This window comes from Haliotis rubra, unplaced genomic scaffold, assembly GCF_003918875.1.
Source record: "Haliotis rubra isolate DU_JTF1 unplaced genomic scaffold, ASM391887v1 Scf275, whole genome shotgun sequence".
NCBI lineage: Eukaryota > Metazoa > Mollusca > Gastropoda > Lepetellida > Haliotidae > Haliotis > Haliotis rubra.
The window spans coordinates 95,066-116,205 of record NW_025766836.1 but is presented as its reverse complement, the minus strand read 5'-3'; the positions used below and the strand labels follow the sequence as shown (position 1 = coordinate 116,205).

At 42.3% G+C, this 21,140-nt stretch overlaps 1 protein-coding gene across 1 annotated transcript; it reads right to left on the bottom strand.

Moving 5' to 3' along the window:
* Nucleotides 1-631: 631 nt before the first annotated feature.
* LOC124280870 (glycine-rich cell wall structural protein-like) lies at nucleotides 632-6,926 on the bottom strand. The gene is made up of 3 exons (XM_046716860.1): nucleotides 6,101-6,926; nucleotides 5,477-6,018; nucleotides 632-805 (listed from the first exon to the last, which is right to left on the bottom strand). The coding sequence occupies exons 1-3, from the start codon at nucleotides 6,924-6,926 to the stop codon at nucleotides 632-634; spliced, it is 1,542 nt and encodes a 513-aa protein (XP_046572816.1).
* Between the last annotated feature and the right edge of the window lie 14,214 nt (nucleotides 6,927-21,140).

Genomic DNA, 21,140 nt, shown 5'->3' with positions numbered 1-21,140 from the left:
TTTCTGAACCAGCATAGCGGTTGGATTGGCGATGTGGATAGGGCTGCTTGTTTAAAATTCGTCATGTAGATTCCAGTTATGAGGGGTGACAGTGGCGAGCCCATGGGTAGACAATGTGTTTGATGATATATTTGGTCTTGCCATGTGAAGTAAGACATTTCAAAACAACTCTATGCAAGACTGGTGATGTTGTCTGTTGAAAACTGGGCGTCAAGGTCGTTAATGCTTGTTTCTAGTCTGGAGCGGAGTACTGCTAAGGCTTCTTCAAGTGGGATGTTTGTAAATAAATCTACCACATCATAATTGACCATGGTGACATTGGTGTTGATATTCTTGAGTCTGTCTTCAAATGAGGATGAGTCGCCAGTAAATGATTGACCTTGTTTCCCTAAGGGTGCTAATAGTCTGGCCAGATGTTGGCGGTATTGTAATAGACTGATCCACGAGAACACACTAGAATTCTGGTTTTCACTGGTGATTTGTATATCTTGACAGTTGCACGGGCATATGGTGGCTGAGAGTTTATAGGGTTCAGTTTCTTGAAGATAATGTCATTAATCTCACGGTTGTCATGTAGAATTTTTTAGTTGCTTCTTATGTTTACGTTCCAGTTTTGCAGTGGGGTCCTTGTCTAAAAGTTGGTAGGTGGAGCTATCACGACTAATTCCAGGAACTTAGGTGTGTCCATAACAACAGCTGCCTTTCCTTTGTCAGCTTCTACAATGGTGATTTCTGGGTCTTTGCGTAGTTCGGTGATGGCGTTACGTTCATCTCTGGTGATGTTCTTTCGGATCTTGGGCTGATTCTGCAGGAATGACTCAGATATATCTCCCAATTGTTTTAACCGTAAATTAAAAATGAAGTTCCCCTACTTTTTTATATATATAATCGACACTTTTCATTCAGTTAATACATCCCAAATGACGTGCCTTGTTATATCTTCAATGACTTCAGAATACATTTCTGACTTGGTTGACACATGTCATCATATCCCAATTGCGTAGATCGATGCTCATGCCGTTTTCTCGTTTTCGTTTCATAACCAATTCAAATGGATGTAAACTTTCGTTTGATAAAAGTTTACAAACAAAACACTACTTTTATGAAATTGTTTGAAGGTATTTTTACGTAAATTTGGATTAATTTTCAATTTTCAGCGCCATGGAAAATGTGCTTTCTATATAATGCCAAACAAATTACTATTGGAGGAATGTTTGTATTTAACTCGAAACAGCGAGCAAAACCAATTTGACATTCCTTACATTCTTCACTTTCCTCGCCATTTGCTTCTAAAGTCTGGGGGCGGTGGGGTAGCCTAGTGGTTAAAGCGTTGGCTCGTCACGCCGAAGACCCGGGTTCGAATCCCCACATGGGTACAATGTGTGAAGCCTATTTCTGGTGTCCCCGCCGTGATGTTGCAGGAATATTGCTAAAAGCGGCGTAAAACCTAAGTCAGTCAGTCAGTCAGTCTAAAGTCTGTGTTATACTATCCCTCTGTTTTGATTCAAACGTCAAGATTTTATCGTCAAAGTTCAAGGCCACGGTCTGCACAGCAAAGAAAAAGAACAAAACAAGTTGAGTAGGTTTTTAGAGATGTTTCTGCTTTTGAAATGTCCCTGATTCATCATCTTATAATAGAACGCATGTTGGTTGATATATCGTCTATATTTTGAACGTCCATGCGTGTCCTTGAAGTGTGCTAATGAGCTGGTTAACATGCCTGGAACTAGATAGTTTGTTACTGTTAATCTTTAATCAATACTTCCATTAGAACATTATTCTAGTTCAGTAAAAGATATGAACAACTAATGAAGACAACTAATGTTGTTATAATTGGTTTCATTTGGCACGAAACTGCATTTAATTCCCTGAATACGACCTCCACCATGTGTAAAATGATGCCTTGCACGTGCCAGGCGTGGAGTGGGAGGGGCAGCTGTATGTCATCTGTGGTTGTCATGGTTATGCACACAAGTCTCGGATTTTACGTGGAGGACGTCAAAGACAATTGCGCGGCTCGGAGAAAACAGAAGAATTAGACACGATTTTACTCAACGTCGAACCAATAGTTTAAGGTGGCGTGCACGTACGCATGCGTGGAAGGAAGTGTTTATGTACGTGTACTAATGGGTATGGAACCTTAAAGGCACAAATAAATAATGCTCATTTCTCTCAATAATACTAACTATAAGCCCTCAGGGAAGCTACCGTATAATTTATTTTAAAATGTTACGTATTTAGAGTACAATATTAATTTAAAAAGTCGAATGAATTAATGCCACGTTGCATTATATCGACTCTCGCGCCCCCTACCGGCCGAACGTTATTTCAAGCGAACCCCATAGAGTTATGTCCCTTGGAGCGCTCTTTACAAATATCCTACTAACAACTTGTGATTGAACCCCGTTCGGCAAACACCGACAACCCTGCGTGCGACAGTTTTCGATGTACGGAGCAATTGTATACATTCCATGTATGGCAAGTGTTCTCTATTAGGAAGCTGTTCGCCTCGAAGTTTCAATTATTGATTTCAGACAAGTCGTAGGGGATAATATGTCTTTTATTGCATCAATAGGAAGCTAGAGTGAGTGCATATGCCCCATTGTATATAATATAGGCCAAAATATTGTCGAAAATATGTGACATTGTGCATTTAACACGACAACAGGAACCGGGGCTACAGCTGTAATATTCCATACCGTCTTGAATAATGCCTATAGATAAGGTATGTGATATGATTACAAACTCCCAGCTCAGCTTAAGCAGTAATATAGAACTAAGGATCCTTCACTGAAGCCTATAATAAGGTCATCCTCATTCATATTCAGTGCATTTGATGAGGACGAAGAACGGTAGGGTTGATGTCTTATTTCGCGCGAACATCGCTGAACTAGCAGGTCCACTGAAGATGGACAGATGTGTAAATATATTGGTCATTTGGTGTGCAAATTCAGAAACTATAATTTACATCTTTGGATGCAGCGAATTTTGAATTTGTGATTAGTGAAGGAAAACCTATATTTTCCATGTAACGTTAAGGGGGCTGGATGATTTCTAAACTAATCCGGGAAACTGAATAAGTTGTGACGTAGAAAACCCTGAAAAAATCTCACAAAGAAAACTCTAGGGGCTCCGGTTGGGTACCTGTCTATACGTTTGTTGTTGTTGTTGTTGTCTTTTGTTTGTACAGTATGTTCTTTAACGCCGCACTCAGCTATATTCCAGCTATATGCCGGCGGTCGGTAACTAATCGAGTGTGGATCAGACAATCCAGTAATCAACAGCATGAGCATCGATCTACGCAACTTGGATACGATGACACGTGTCAACCAAGTCAACGAGCCTTACCACCCGATCCCGTTAGTCGCCTCTCCCTCACCAACCATATACAGTTACAGTAGGTACGTTGCTTAGAATATGTCCTGTCTATCATAACGGTATACGGATCCGTCACGTTGCTACAGTGGTACATAAATAGAGGATATTATATGAGTGCCTATGTCATACTATGTTTGCGACACGAGTGCCTAAATGTTGGTATTTCCCGAGCGAGAGCGAGGGATAAACCGATATTTAGGCACGAGTGTCGTAAACATAGTATGATATGGGCACGAATATAATATTCTGTTTATTACCGAAGTTGTTTACGTAAAGTTTCTGCAAAGAACCCCTACCGTCAGCTGCATAAAACAGTTGTGTACGGCGTTAAACGTTTGAGTTAAGTGAGAGAATAAGTTTGTTTTTCAGAGGGAATCATCTTGGGGATATTCCCTATACTGGATGTGTGTGTCCAAGCGCCGTGAGAGTTGAATGCGTCTAAAAGCGGCGTATGTTCACTGACTCACTGACTGACTCACTCATGAATCTGTGAAGATCCGGGTTAGAATTGATCTTCAGTAACCCATGCTTGTGGTAAGAGGCGACTAACGGGATCAGGTGGTTAGACTCCCTCCCTTTTTTGACACACGTCATCATATCCCAGTTGTTAAGATCGGTGATCACTGGATTGTCTGGTCCAGACTCGATTAGTTACATACCGCCGCCATATACCTGGGCCCCGTTCCTCAAAGCGATCGTAGCGCTACGACTGTCGTAAGTTTATGTTAAAGTATGGGAGTTAGATCGTCTTAGTGTTCCGATAGCTTTGAGGAACGGGGCCCTGGAATGTTGCTGAGTGCGGCGTTAAACAACAGACAGACAGACTCGCTTATTAATCATGAAATTAACTGAGGTAGGGATCGGTCACAGCCTTGGATTATTTGTCTGCTGTCGTGATACAGTAGTTAGGATTATGACGTAATAATCTATAGTTCATGCAACTGTTCTCACAGAGTGCGGTGAGGTGGCCAAGTGGTTAAAGTCACACCGCAGGTCCGGATCAGTTCCCTGCATGGGTGGAATGTATGAAGTCCATTTCTGGTGTAACCCACCATGATACGGAGGAAATATTAATAAAAGCGGCTTAAAACTCTACTCACTCACTCTTTCCTCACAACTATTGAAAATACATGTTGCTGGCAAACAAGATACTAAAACCTCAAGTCTTTGGTGTCTTTTGAGGCTCAGTAGAATAACATTATGCTCTTTCTATGAAGAGTCAAAGAGGGTCACATGACTCTTGTTTAAAGATTTGCTCAATGTTACAACATTCAAGACCTTTGTGAAGTGTTATAAAAGGTGGAAGGTCCCGAATGATGTCTGATGCAATTTTCAGGTGAACTCTTGACTAGACTCTGCATGTGTTTGTGACACACCTGATATCATCACTATCTAACAGATATCAAATAGTGAGTGGGTAAGTATGGTTTTATGCCGCTTTTAACAATATTCCAGCAATATGACAACAGGGCGACACCCGAAATGGGCTTCACACATTGTACCTATGAGAGGAATCGAACCCGGGTGTTCGGAGTGACGAACGAACCCCTTTAATAGTGATTCCTAATCCTATGTTTACACATATAGATGGAATCGTGCAGTGGATATTTTGTATGACTATGGAAATATGTTTTGTATCATATTTGGCCGTTAGTGAAAAGAGAAGCGTGCCCTGGGAATGAGTTTATTCTCACCCTAGATGTGGTTGATTTGTGACGCTATAGATGGTCTATTCCAGTCTACATGATAAAGCTAATCAATGATAGGGAACCAAATCAGTGTGATCATGTTGCTTTAGAAACTAATGAGGGGCCATCTCAACTATTTAAACAGACAATAACAGTTATGTGATACTCCAGATATCAGTCAACCAACCCGTGTGAATGAACAGAATCGACACTATGGGTTTATGGCCCGATTCATTTGTGTGTATAAGAGAGACGTGGATAATATGTTCACCTCACCAAACTATGCAGTACATCCTTCCCCCTCCAACCCCCAAAACACTACCAGTATGAACACTGCCAGTACCAACACCACTAATACCGCTATGAACACTACCAGTACCCACACCACTAATACCGCTATGAACACTAACAGTAGCCACACCACTAATACCACTATGAACACCTCCACTGTCCATATCACCAATACCACTATGAACACCTCCACTGTCCATACTACCAATACCACCATGAACACCTCCACTGTCAATATCACTAATGCCGCCATGAACACCTCCACTGTCCATACCACCAATACCTCCATGAACACCTCCACTGTCCATACCACCAATACCACCATGAACACCTTCACTGTCCATACCACTAATACCACCATGAACACCTCCACTGTCCATACCACTAATACCACCATGAACACCTCCACTGTCCATACCACTAATACCACCATGAACACCTTCACTGTCCATACCACTAATACCACCATGAACACCTCCACTGTCCATACCACCAATACCACCATGAACACCTCCACTGTCCATACCACCAATACCACCATGAACACCTCCACTGTCCATATCACTAATGCCACTATTAACACCTCCACTGTCCATACCACCAATACCTCCATGAACACCTCCACTGTCCATACCACCAATACCACCATGAACACCTTCCACTGTCCATACCACCAATACCACCATGAACACCTCCACTGTCCATACCACCAATACCACTATGAACACCTCCACTGTCCATACCACCAATACCACCATGAACACCTTCACTGTCCATACCACTAATACCACCATGAACACCTCCACTGTCCATACCACCAATACCTCCATGAACACCTCCACTGTCCATACCACCAATACCACCATGAACACCTCCACTGTCCATACCACCAATACCACCATGAACACCTCCACTGTCCATACCACCAATACCACCATGAACACCTCCACTGTCCATACCACTAATACCACCTCCACTGTCCATATCACTAATGCCACTATTAACACCTCCACTGTCCATACCACCAATACCACCATGAACACCTCCACTGTCCATACCACCAATACCACCATGAACACCTTCACTGTCCATACCACCAATACCACCATGAACACCTCCACTGTCCATACCACCAATACCACCATGAACACCTCCACTGTCCATACCACCAATACGACCATGAACACCTTCACTGTCCATACCACTAATACCACCATGAACACCTCCACTGTCCATACCACCAATACCTCCATGAACACCTCCACTGTCCATACCACCAATACCACCATGAACACCTCCACTGTCCATACCACTAATACCACCTCCACTGTCCATATCACTAATGCCACTATGAACGCCTTTACTGTCTGTACCACTAATACCACCTTCACTGTCCATATCACTCATGCCACTATGAACGCCTTTACTGTCTGTACCACTAATACCACCTTCACTGTCCATATCACTCATGCCACTATGAACACCTCCACTGTCCATACCACTAATACCACCATGAACACCTCCACTGTCCATATCACTAATACCACCATGAACACCTCCAGTGTCCATATCACTAATGCCACTATGAACACCTTTACTGTCTGTACCACTAATACCCCTTTACTGATTATATCAATAGTACAGAAACTTTCACAAACCATATCAGTATTATAACTGGAAACACTTTCTATACGCATAGTGAAGAAAATGGTTTTACGGTGCTTTTAGCAAAACATGGTGATGGATACCAGAAAGTGGCTCCATGCACAGTATCTTCACACATATTCGGCATGGTGGGGTAGTCTAGCGGTTAAGGTGTTCCCTCGTCACACTGGAAGACCCGGTTTAATTCTCCATAGAGGCATAGTGTGTGAAGCCCATCTGTGGTGTCCCACGCCTTGATGTTGCTGGAATAATTCTAAAAGAGGCGTAAAGATATACTCACCCGATCACTCACTCACACATATTCAGCGTGAGGGCAGGACGTTCTAAACACCGGGATATACCCCGCCCTACATCATTAGAACATACTGATGACCTTTATGACGTTTACAATTACCATGACATTTGCAAAACGCATTAAAAGAGGTCGATAACAGTGTGAATAATTCATTATTACTTGTGTGAACTTGGTTTGTAATCTGTTGGAAATATCCACTGCGGATGTTTCCATCATCGACTGTAACCTTGACCTTGCTAACCTCTCAGTTGGTGAAAATTTGATCAAACGGAATCCGCCATCCCCAAATTACGGTCATTAGCATTATCTCAATTTTGAATCTCAAGTTATTCTCATTAGATGCTCAACATAATTTGTTTATATCACTATTCGTTGGGAATAATATGATCTTGCTCCGGTGATACCCTTATACATGTATACCTATCCATTAAGCGTAACTGACATGGTCTATGTTTCACTTAGTGAACTATGCACATGGAACAAAGTATCGCCCATCAAAGGTTTAGACTCACTAGCGTAAATGTAGCCACTTACTTCAGTCAACTGTTCTAAACTAGATTTTGCAAAATATTCCGTACTGTTTAAAGGTCCTGTTTACACATGAACTGATGTATTGTAAAACAAATTCGTAACGTTGAAAGGATTATTATCATGAGTTCAATAAATGATAAAACTTAGTGCAAATTGGCGAATTCTTAACTTATCTTTACACCAAAACGCAGCAGTTAATATGCACGATATTTGCACATGCATATCAGAAACTTGATGCATGATCCTCGTACAATTCATCTGCATAAGATTTGCAGTTGGTTTCCACAAGTTAGTGGATACAGTCATCCTCGATGTAACCACATATATACATAACATATAGTGAGTGCTTTAAATGAGTCTAAACTTTTGATGGGTAGTATATTATCAATTAGCCATAACAAAGGAACGCATCCAAACCTCAACTAACATTACAGGCTGGATAAATTGACCTAAACTACAAAATAACTAAAAACTGTAGTTTATTTATATCAGCAAACATGGCCTAAATTTAATCCGTTTTGTAGTGCTCATAACTATGGCGGTATAACGGGTAATTTACAAGATGGTGGTATACAATGTTCAAGAAATGAGAGAAGAATCAATAAACGAAGACAGTGTCAGTATATGTTGTTACCTTCGTCAATTGCATCTATTGAAGCATATTTTTATGTACAAAATTGATGATCCCCACTAGTACGTGTGTACAAAACTGATGACCCCCTAGCTCGCCAGAACAAAATTGGTGACCCCCCTTAAAATCATCATCACCAATCCCTAGCCATAAATTATGAACGGTCCCTTATGTAGCTGGACTATTGCTGAGTGCGGCGTTAAACAACAACAAACAACACCGTTATCAACACGTAAGTTTCTCGTGAGGTAATAGTAGTGAGTGAGTGTGGTTTTACGCCGTTTTTGCAATATTCTAGCAAAATCACGGCGGGGGACATGAGAAATGGGCACCACACATTGTACCCATGTGGGGAATCGAACCCTGGTCTTCAGAGCGACAAGCGACCGCTTTAACCATTTGGCTACCCCACCGCCCCATGAGGTATCGCAACATCCTTGACCATGAGTGCTTAGGATTTGGTGAAACAATCAAGTGTCTTTCCGTACATTTTATTATGCTACATAATGTAGGTATTTCATAATGCAGACTCGCCTTGTCCAATTAGGGACCGTTCATAATTTATGGCCCTGTGTGTGTGTGTGTGTGTGTGTGTGTGCGCGCGCGCGTGTGTGCTTTATATGATGATTTTAAGGGGGGCCACCATAGGGGGCGTCAGCAATTTTGTACATAAAAATATTTTAAAATTATGCTTTAAAAATATGGAAAGGGGAGGGGGGGTCATTGACTTTGTACATGACATGCAGGGGGTCACTTACTTTGTACATAAATTTTAGGGGGGTCATTCACATTGTACATGCTTCTCCATAAAAATCATCATCACCCAACCTAGCCATAAATTATGAACGGTCCCTTTGTAAACCCCGACATGGGGGAATGTAAAGTAAGGTAATGGGTTTCTGCGGAATTTACAGTCTTGATATTTGTCAGCAGAAGACAGAAGATGATTTCTCATCACAGAAAAGTGATGTGTTTAAAAGACAGGGATAAGGCACCGATTGGCTGGAGTAACACGTACAGAGTTTATTCATTCTTCAAAAGCGGAGGCGACAGTAAATGTTCTGTCTGCGAAGCTTCAGGTCAATTTGTCATAATGAAAGCAGATGACATGTGAGTTTTCAAAGACGGATTTGGGGATAAAACACTCAGGTAACAAGTTGCCTACCCCACGGATACCGGTTATGTTCCCTTTGCTGCTGATCATATTTTGTATCCACATGAGTTTGAAAAATCAAAACACAGGATATTTTAACCAGTTCTGGTATTTCGATGATCTGACAGCCTTCAATACTGATAACGTGGCCACGTGGCTCGTTATCCAAAACGTCCAGATTAGATTCCCTAAATGGATCCACTGTGTGAAGCCCATATTTAGGGTCCATCACAAATTAATGTAACTTCGAATCGCACCCTTTAATGACCTGATGCATATGTAGGTTTACTTTTCATTGTTTGACATTTCTCAAGTAGGCACCATAGAGTGAGGTTTAGACAGAATAAATCACGGTCAATGTCAATGTCATCACCTTCACTTAGTGAGAAACCAGGCTTATATTCCAAAGAAACAAGTGCTTGCTGTAGGGGAAACGTATACATACATAGGTAGGGCCCTTGGAATTGAAGGCTGACTTATGAGGACTGTTAGCTTTTGATAGGGCTGGATATTGCCCTGATGCTCATATTGCGATATATTGCAATAATTTAAGAGATATTGCAATACATATTGTGATATATTGACTGGAAGGTTTCTACCCAAGTATGTACATCATTAATTAATAATAGCTCTCTGTGTGTGACATCGTCTTCTTAGTTGCTGTTACACCATACTTTCAGGCTCCCTGTTCCCATTGTGTATGGGTGTATGTCAATGGTTTACAGATAAATGAAATGATATTGAGCCTTAGTGTAGAATGTTTAATTGAAGTACTGTATTGCAAGTTTTGCGAACATAATGATAATTATAATAGTATAACATGATTTTCATTATCAGCGTTCTTTTCTAAAACAAAATGCACTTCAATGCAGTATGTAATTATTGTTACTGTTTGTCAGTTATTCATTCAGATTTAACTCCAATATAAACATGTGGTAACATGAACTTTTGCAAAATGAAAGCAAAAGAATGATTTAGGTGAACTACTTGAGCTTAAAATCTCATGTGACATCCAATATATTAGTAAGATTCTTGACTAGAATGTCATTTTACAGTCCTACAAAGTTTATAAGACTTTGGCCTTTATGATAAATTGATAACATATGTCCTATTACATAGCAAACAAAATGGTCACTCAGAGACAGAGGTTCTACTAATAAGTCCAAATAAAAGGTTGGTCAAATTTTTTAAGGGCATTTATAAATGGAATGCATAAGAAAAGCAAGATTTATGGGTCCATTTGGGGCCACTTAATTCCTCCAAAACGTCATATATGAAACCATTCTAATCCACAAAAGAAAATATGGGGCACTTTTGGAGCCACTTATAAAGACGCTTCCACTTGTAAAATGTTATATGAAACCAAGAAAAAAGTGTATATTTGGTACTTTTAGAGCACATTTTGTTGCTCTGGTAATCAAGGGCAGATAATTCAAAGGGAACTAATTCTGGATGACCCAATATACTGCAGAATCTGAACCATATCGCGATAATCATATCACGAGATACTGTACCCGTCTAGCTTTTGATGACTGATTGTGACATGGTTTTCGAATCATAACCTATTATCAACTTCGTGACCTGAATCAGTCAGACAAGGACAGATGACAGGCATTTGAAAGTAATTTTACAGTGTAGATGCGAGGTCTCATTAAGGAAGTATCTTGCCAAGGTTAATGTATAATGAGCCATCAGTGTTCTGGACAAGGGTGTCAGGAGTCTTGGAGATGTCAAAGCCTGGGCTGACCACCTGCCTGGTCCACAAGCAGTTTTGTGTTTTGGGGGAAATATTTTTCTCTCTAAACAAGACAAGGCCACTCTATGACTTTACAAAGGTGGAGTTCACTGTATTAGCGGAGATAATGCATTCAGAGGCATCTTTTTATGTAAGTTGGTAACACAGACTGAAGTTGTAAAACTATAAACAGCATTATTTGATCAAATAAGTTGTGGCACCCACATTGACTTGTAACTAAATTACGTATCAAATATATGACCTCAAATCTCCATTCGAATCACACATTGTATTTTACGCAATTCAGTATGAATGTCAGTTACAGAATTCAGGGAATCAGACACATGCATAAACCACGAGCCCCGTTCAGACTAATTGACTGGAGAGTATATGCCACAGTGTCATTTGTCACATCCACTGCACCTACAACAGGAGAACGATAGCCACTGTAGTAGATGGTGCCTCTATACAGTCCCAGGTTCCAGGGGACGGCGTTCAGTGTGGTCACCTCTGTACTTACATTATTGGACACGGTCATCTTCATCAGTTTTTTCTCTATATTATAATACAACACGCCTGCTGTCTGATCCAGGGTCACAGCATTCACATCTTTTCCTATGGCTAATGTTGTCAGACCTTGACCATCATATGTCACAGTGAACAGTTTCTTGTAATTACACCCATATATCCTCTTTCTCTTTGTGTCAAGAGCTATTTGCCTTGCATAACTACCGTACTTGTATAAGTCAATGATGACAGTAAAGTCTTTACCCCGTGTAGACATGCGGCTGATTGAGACTGGTGTATAGGTGAACATGAATACGATGTCCCGATCTTCATCCACTGCCATGCTGTATACGAGTACACGTTCTCTTAATACCGTCACGTGACGTGTATCCAGGGTAGATGACACTATCTTATCAGGGTTGTATAATCCTATCAGAAGTTTCTTGGTCTTTGCTATGTAGGCAAGGGAAGTTACCTTTCTCATGTTGTGATACTGATAAACACCCAGAGAGTTTCCTTGAATATTGAGTTGACGAAACTGATGGCGGGTACTGGAATGATATGCGCTTATCAACACCCTTCTTTTCACGTCTTCTAGCCTGGGTGTTGACACAGTTGTCCTGGAGGTCGATGTAACATTTAGAGGAGCGGGGGTAGAAGGAGACACAGTGACATTTGAAATCTGCTGAGACATTTGTGACTGACACGTCTCCTTCAATGTCGTACAACGTTTGATGTCAGCTTTGAGGCTGGCAATGGTAACATTGGCCTTCTGTAGGTCTATTTCTAGTCTATCCTTATCTCTGACACAAATATCAGTGTTCTCTTGATTCCACAAATCTACCTTCTTGAGGATAGATTCGTGAAATACGGTCGTCTCGTCCTGGAAGTCTCTGAGCGACCTTGAATTATGATGCCACTGCCTCTTCATTTGATGGTAGCCCTGTCTCAGATGCCGCAATTCAGAGACAATTTGACTTTTTTACCATGTCTTGAAGAGACTCCCCTTGTAAAATCTCCGCCATGACTTTTCTTACTTCATCCCGTATGTTTTCCCTTAACTCGTCTCTCACCGATGTCTTCGCGACATCAATGCCCTTTACTATCCTTTTCTCCATGCGGATCATATCAACCTTGTAATCAAGCATTTCCTCCTGAAACTCGTCCAGTCTTTGTATGATAGACACAATACTGTCCTGGCCACAACAAGAACAGATCAGGGAGGTCAATGTCAGCAACAAAGGAAGGTACTTCAACTCGGCCATCGTTGAGACTCTACAGAATCCTTTGAGATGTCTTTGTCCGTTAGAGTGATGTGGACGTGCACACGTCGGTATGGTTCGATGTTTACTGCTACTGATAGGCTGACGTGAGGTACAGATATACATTTACTGTGTTATCACTACATAATCATCGTTGTAAGGTGCAAAGAACACTCGGTTATCACTGTTTGCCTGACGTCACAAAACCCGTGAAGGTCTGGGTTAGAATGAACCTTCAGTAACCCATGCTTGTCGTAAGAGGCGACTAACAGGATCGGGTGGTCAGGCTCGCTGACTTGGTTGACTTGGTTGACAAGTTCAGGCAACAACATAGACGCACAGACGGACAGACGCACAGACAGACGCACACAAAAACAATCACGGAGACTCACACAATCACACATCGTGTACACATACACAGACGCCTACACAGAAATACAGATACACACAGACATGCAATCATACACTCACTCATCGCTATATACCTAATGTAACACACAGCTCTATCCCTAGTGAAGTACGTATGTCTCAGTATAAATAGTCCCACACTGAACCATGAAGGGTCACACCTAAAGAAAGCAAAACCAGCCTAGTGTGGTTAGTTCCAAAACCGATAACCAGGTCACCCGTTCATTGTGACCAATAGATGACCTCACAGAACCTCTTGCCTCCAACATTTGAAACATGACTTTCCATCACTGTTCCTTATCACAATATGTTGCACAACATTATTGAAATGAATATTTCACTAGCCTGCCTTTTGTAACACACATTTTGTGTACTATTTCCAAATGCCTACCAACACTGACTGAGAAAGTGCTTTTCTCTCAATGTCAATTTTCTCTTTGGTACCACAGAAACATCATCTAGTAGAGATTGTGATTTGAATCCCTCTGCTTGTTTTCGAAAATATTTACGACGTCGTAATCTCGAAATCGTATCGATCGTCTTCCGTTTTCTCCTTTTTTACTTTATAGGACTCAAGATTGTTTCGCCGCCCAAGCAGGTCACCCCTTGAGATAAGTAAGGACCCAGTAAATACAGGTCTCCGTCGTGCATGCTTGCAGTAGGAGCTGACTGACCACACGTACATGTTGGTGATCTACACAAGGAGTTAAGGTCAAAGTCATAACTGAACAATGTGGTTGTCCACGTGAAGATCTCAAGAAGAAATGTTTCCCCTTTGTATAGAGGACATAAAGACAAGACGGCCAGACAGACATGTTTTTCACTATTGAGAGATAACGGCCAAAATACAAATACAACTGCAAGGCAATAACTTGTAGCAGCCAGTAAAACGTAAGTGAGTGAGTTTAGTTTTACGCCGCACTCAGCAATATTCACGCTATGTGGCGGCGGTCTGTAAATAATCTAGTCTTAACCAGACAATCCAGTGATCAACAGCATGAGTGTGGATCTACCCAACTGGGATGCGATGACATGTGTCAACCAAGTCAGTGAGCCTGACCAGCCGATCCCGTTAGTCGCCTCTTACGACAACCATGGGTTACAGAAGATCAATTCTAACTGTAAAACGTAAGAGTTTGAAGAGTACATAACATGTCCCAAACGGCCATTACTCAGCCTAACTGCAATGGTGAGTGAATGAGTGAGTGAGTGAGTTTAGTTTTACGCCGCACTTAGCAACGTAACTGCAATGGGATACGCACATTGTATCCTGGTGAAGATTCGAGCCCGGTCCAGCTTCGTGACGAAGAAAGGTTGAGAGAGGTTGAGAGAGGTTGAGAGAGGTTGAGAGAGGTTGAGAGAGAGAGAGAGAGAGAGAGAGAGAGAGAGAGAGAGAGAGAGAGAGAGAGAGAGAGACATACATGCAAACATAATCATAATAAGAACATCAAGTACAATCATATATGGTGCTAAAGTCATAGATGTTGCGATACTTTCTATCAATGATCTATATATGTGAACTATATAACTATAACTATGGCATGAGATGAATACAACCCAAGGAGAGATTTACAGTGAAGGTGGGCCAAACCAACACTTTCCGGGATCCACCAATGACAAATATGACTGGTAAGAAACATGTTGACATCTTTTTCCTTATGTGAAGTACAAGTGTAAACCTACCTCACACATGTTCATAGTTGGATCATGGTGAAATTCAGAAAGATTCTGATGATATGACAGGTTCATGCTGAAGGCGTTATCCCCACAACACGCCAGGCTTCTCATAAGGTGTAGCTGTATTCCTGGCCATGTGTATTCAGGATTGTGTGAACCAATAAAGGGTCTTTCCGTTTATTTCAGTTGGTGACTGTAACTGCGTTTGGCGACATAATGTAGCACATTTCATAATCCAGACTCGCCATTCGTGAACCCAGACGTGGGGAAAGGTAAAGTAAGGCAATGGATTTCTGTGGAATTGTGATCAAATACAACTTACAGCGATTGTAATGATCGCATTTGTCAGCAGAACACACAATATGTTTCCTCTTGTGACAAGTGATATGTATAAAAGATGGGGATTAAGCAGTGATTGGCCAGATTAACACGTACAGAGTTTATTCAATCTTCAAAATTGAAAAGAAGTGAAACTTCAGATGCATTTAATGATTGGTCATATAAGTCCTGTTTAGGTTATGAACACACAGATTTTAAATAGATTATTATACTCAAATATACTCAAACAAAATTCATGATTGAAACCTCAAGACCTGTTTATGCCTAACCCTATTCGGCGTTTGTCACAAACCTGGGATACCGAAGACAAAGCTCTGCCTGCGAAGCTTCAGATCAGTTTGTCATAATGAAAACAGTTGGCATGTGAGCTTTCCGAGACGAATAAAACACTTAGGTAAGAAGTTGGTATGCCAACAGGCACTAATTCTGCTCCCCGTACTTCTGATCTTATTTTGTATGCATTTGAATTATCTGCTTGGGTTGGAAAAATGGCCACACCATTTTACTGAATCTGGTATATATGATCTGATAGCGTTTTGACCCTAAACGCCCAGGTACGATTTCCTAAATAGATACAATGTGTGCAGCCCATTTCTGTTGTCGTTCCCTGCATTAAGGTAACTTCGAATCGAACGTGCATCACCTGTTTAGTTTGTTTGTCTGTTTGACATCTCTCAAGTAAGAGTGTCAGAGTTTTAGGAACAGAATAGACCACTGAGTGAACAAACCCGGAAATATATTCCAAAGCAACACGTGCTTGCTGTATGGGGTAACGTATACATACATAGGTAGGGCCACTGGAATTCTGAGGTGGAGAGTAAATGTCCGAGACGGACATTGTGAGGACTGTTAACTGTTAGTCGTTGTTGTGGTCTGAGGCTAGTTTCTGTTGAGTGATTTGGATGAGTTTCATGAATGATAACCAATCATCAGCTTCTTGGCCTGTATCAGCCTGACAAGGACAGATGGTAAACAGTTGAAAGTGACTTTACATTGAAGATGTGGGTTCTCTTTAATGAAGCAATGTCAAAGTCACACGTTAATGTACAATGAGTCATCAGTGTTCTGGACAAGGGTGTCAGGGGTGTATGGTGAGAGAAATATCGGTGTTGAACAGGAGGCTTCGACAAACCACTTCCGTTGAAACTGTACATTGAAGGTAGATATAGCCCTACAGAAAACAACTTGTATTATTTTATTATCATATATATACATCATCAGTGTTCTGGACAAGGGTACCCGTGAAGGTCCGGGTTTGAATATTGGCCTTCAGTAACCATATGAGGCGACTAACGGGATCGGGTGGTCAGGCTCGCTAACTTGGTTGACACATGTCATCGGTTCCCAATTGCGCAGATCGATGCTCATGCTGTTGATCACTGGATTGTTTGGTCCAGGGCGGTTGGGTAGCGTAGCCTAGTGGTTAAAGGGTTCGCTCGTCACGCCGAAGACCTACGCTCGATTCCCAATGTGGCTACAATGTGCGAAGCTCATTTCTGGTGCCCCCCACCGCCCTATAGCTGGAATATTGCTGAGTGCGGCGTAAAACTTAACTCACTCACTCACTGTGGACAAGGGTGTCAGGAGTGCATTGTGAAGGAAATCTCGGTGTTGGAGATATCTGTTAGAAAAGGAAGGTGCGACTGACCACTTCCGTTGAAACTGTACATTGGTAACAGACCGTGTCTATCTCCTTTCTAAACTATGGAACTCTCTGGAGACCGACCATCGAATATTGTACGTGTACGTACTGCTTGCGGAGATATGAATCAGGAATCATCTTGGAATTGGAGTTACATTAATTTTGTAATACATTAAAAATACATTTTGTCTTCAGCCCTTGTTTCAAAACATGCATTGTATTTCTGTAAAGTGAAAAGCCTAACAATTAAGGATAGCATTAAGTCTGCTGGCACATAACACTGTCTTTGTAACTAAATTATATACTAGGCACATACAGAAACTGTGCATTGTCAAAATAGTATCCCAGTTAATAAGTACGATAACAATGTCAAAGGTACATATAAACTCTAATGGAGGGATCATGAGACATAACAAGTTGGGAGAATTTCAATTGAAAAGTCAATCACAATGACGTCACGAGACCACAAGCGGGACAGGGGTCAAACGACCATGTCACAAGCTCTTTAACGGGTATGTCCACCATCGGCATTGAGAACAGCAGTGCATCGACGACGCATAGAGCCTATCAAACGTGCAAGGAAGGCTTGTGGGATGTCACGCCAGATTCTCTCAAGTTATGTTGCAAGGTCAAAACGTTATCTGGCGGATGAGGAAGACGGCGTAGACGTCGATCCATCTCGTCCCAAACATGCTCTATCGGGGAGAGATCCGGTGAATTTGCAGGCCAAGGCAGTAAGTCAACGTTGTGGTGTTGCAAGAAATCCATAGCAACCCTTGCCGTATGAGGGCGGGCATTGTCCTGTTGGAATGTTAACCCAGGGCCATGACGTTGCAGAAAAGGAATTGCCACAGGTCGAAGAATCTGATCCCTGTAGCCCACACCAGTTAAGTTGCCCTGAACAATCACCAAAGGAGTTCTTTGGCGTGCTGTTATTCCACCCCAAATCATCACGGAACCACCACCAAAGCGATTCCTCTCCAAGACACAGGCCTGTGCATAACGTTCTCCCACGCGTCTATAGGCACGTTGACGTCCATCACTATGGGAAATGTTAAACCTGGACTCATCTGTAAAAACAACATTTCTCCACCAAAACAAGGGTCTGCGGACATGATTTCGGCACCACATTCGGCGAGCTTGTCGATGACGTTGTGTCAGGATAGGCCGTATGGCGGGACGTCGTGGTCTGATCCCGTGATGACGTAAACGTTGTCTAACTGTGTTGGGGTGGATACGGCGAAGTCCTGGGATGGTTCGGGCAGTCATGTCTTGGCGTTGTTATACGTGGACGTCCAGAACGTGGCCGATCGATGACGTCATTTGTGTTCTGGTAGCGTCTCACCAGTGCAGAAATGGTGTTCCGGTGGCAGTGGAAATGTGCAGCCACTTGTCGTTGAGACATTCCCCCACGGACCATCCCAATAGCTTCAAGACATTGTGCAGACGTAAGCCTTGGCATGCTATGCGTTTCAATAGCCGTTTAATTTTTTGAACGATCGCAAGGGCAGGGGTTGAGCTTTCCAAAGTGACAGTATTGTGTGGCATTCATTTGCTCTGTTTCTCTTTCCCGGAATGCACGAGGAACAACGTATTGCACGTCTCAAGGACGAACCCTCTGACGTCACGGAACGTGGCACGTGCATGCATGTTGGATACATGTCACTAATCTCTGAGTTTAAATCCTTATGTGTCTACACAGGTTTGATAAATTTAGATTTTAAATTTTTGTATGCACAGTTTCTTTATGTGCCTAGTATATGATAAATAAGTTCAAACTTTGGTATGAAAGTAGAACCAATTTAAAATTAGACTCAAATATGAATAATTTCCTTCTTGGCGATTCAAAGTTGACTATCCTTACATTCAAAATTGTCATTACAATAAGACTATTCCCATATTTACCCAATTATTACCGCTAATAAAATATAATCACAACATAGAGAAATTCATTTCTAGAGACAAGACCAAATTTGCAGAAAAATGGGCCCCTATACTAATATAGATCGACGCAAACCAATGCTTGATAATACCATCCTTTCTCTCCTCTATTTTCTTACTTTCCTACATCCCTATACCTATTTCTTTGTTCTTTATTGATACACCCATAAATCATGTCGTCTTTCACTTATCCCGCAGCTTGAATATATACTCTCCCAAAAAAGAAACGCATATAGGAATTTCAACTGTATTTTTATGTTTATTTTGAAACATCTTGTAGGCTTTATGAGTCAATAAAATATAGCGAAATTGCACACTGGGAATGCAGACTTATCCGTCTTTGGCACCAACTCGAGGAAAGTCAGTTTGAGTGTCACATGGAGACGTGTGGTGGCGCTGAAGTCAATACCTCGTGTGACCACCGTGGGCATCCAGAACTGCACGGCATCGCCTCGGCATCGAACGAATAAGTCTCAGAATCTCGTGTTGCCCAATCGCAGCCCACTCTGCCTGTAGTGCCTGTGCGAGTTGCTGAAGTGTCTGGGGCTGAGGGTTACGGCGTCGCACCCATCTTTCCAGGGCATCCCACAGATGTTCGATCGGGTTTAAGTCCGGTGATCTTGAGGGCCAGGGGAGCACATTGGTGTTGTGGTTCTGGAGGAAGTCTCTAGTGTGACGTGCTGTGTGGGGCCTGGCATTGTCCTGTTGAAACAACTCCCTCTGGCGATCAATGATTGGAAGGAGGTGTGGGCGTAGGATTTCGTCACAGTGCCGTTGAGCTGTCAGATGGACATCACCAAATCACTTCTCCTACGACAGGTGATCGCTCCCCACATCATAACACTTGCCCGGCCGAATCTGTCCACCTGGGGAACGCAAGCGTCGGTTGAACGTTCACGTCGACGTCTGTACACCCGCATTCTTCCATCGCGTCGTTCCAATAGAAATCGTGATTCATCACTGAACCAGATTCTACGCCAATTCGGTAGGTTCCAGGCCTGAACGTTGGTGCACCATTGAACTCGATGTCGACGATGTTGTTGTCGAAGCACAGGGCCAAAATAAGGTCTTCTGGCACGAAACCAGCCTCTCTCAACCTGTTCCTGACGGTCTGTGCAGAAAGCCTCCTCAATCCGGGTATTTGTCGAGCGGTACTGGTCGCCGTAGCTGTTCGATGACGCAGGTGATGTGGCGGTTGGCTTCAGTAGTAGAGGAAATGATTGTCCTGGACCAGTTCCAACAAAAGCCTCTGCAAAGCCTTATTTCCCAAATAAGGCTTTGGTCGGACCCTTAGCTCTTGCTACCATTACCCCTACTATGAAAAATTAGTAAAATGTCCCCCGGCAGCCACAATTCCCCAAGGGAGAAATAGAAATGTATTGCGCTTCCTCCCAAGGGGAATTGTGTCTCTCACCATGAGAGAACCTCACATCACACGAAGTTGTGACGGTGGGATACGAACCCCACATGTACAGCTTGCGCAGACTATACATAATGGGGTCGCACCACTCAACCGACTGAGCTACCGCGGACTTAGCTGAAGTAGGTCAGTTTAACGGGTGTCTATCCTGAGATCACGCGCACCCACGCATCACGTGACAGCGGACTTAACTGAAGTAGGTCAATTTAACGGGTAGATCACGCGCACCCACACATCATGTGCTGTTGTCTGGAGGTAACACTACGATCAATAGTCCTCTGCCTGGCCTATACCTCAAGTAATACAAGGTAGGTTCATCCACTTTATCTATGTTGTATAGCTCTACGTGCCGCTATGACACTATGTCACGTTGACCTCGATGAAACAGTTTAATGTGAATCGCCTATGATCTCTTTGGTGTTCGTTATAAAGGCTTGCCGGGCTTTTTGTACCCCCTGTTCTATGTACTTTTTTTTTCTCGTCCTCGCTGATAGCAGACTTACGAGACTTGGATCGAATCTCTTGTTTCATTTTATCATATTTTGTGAGTTCAGAGAGGATTGAACGAAACTCCTCC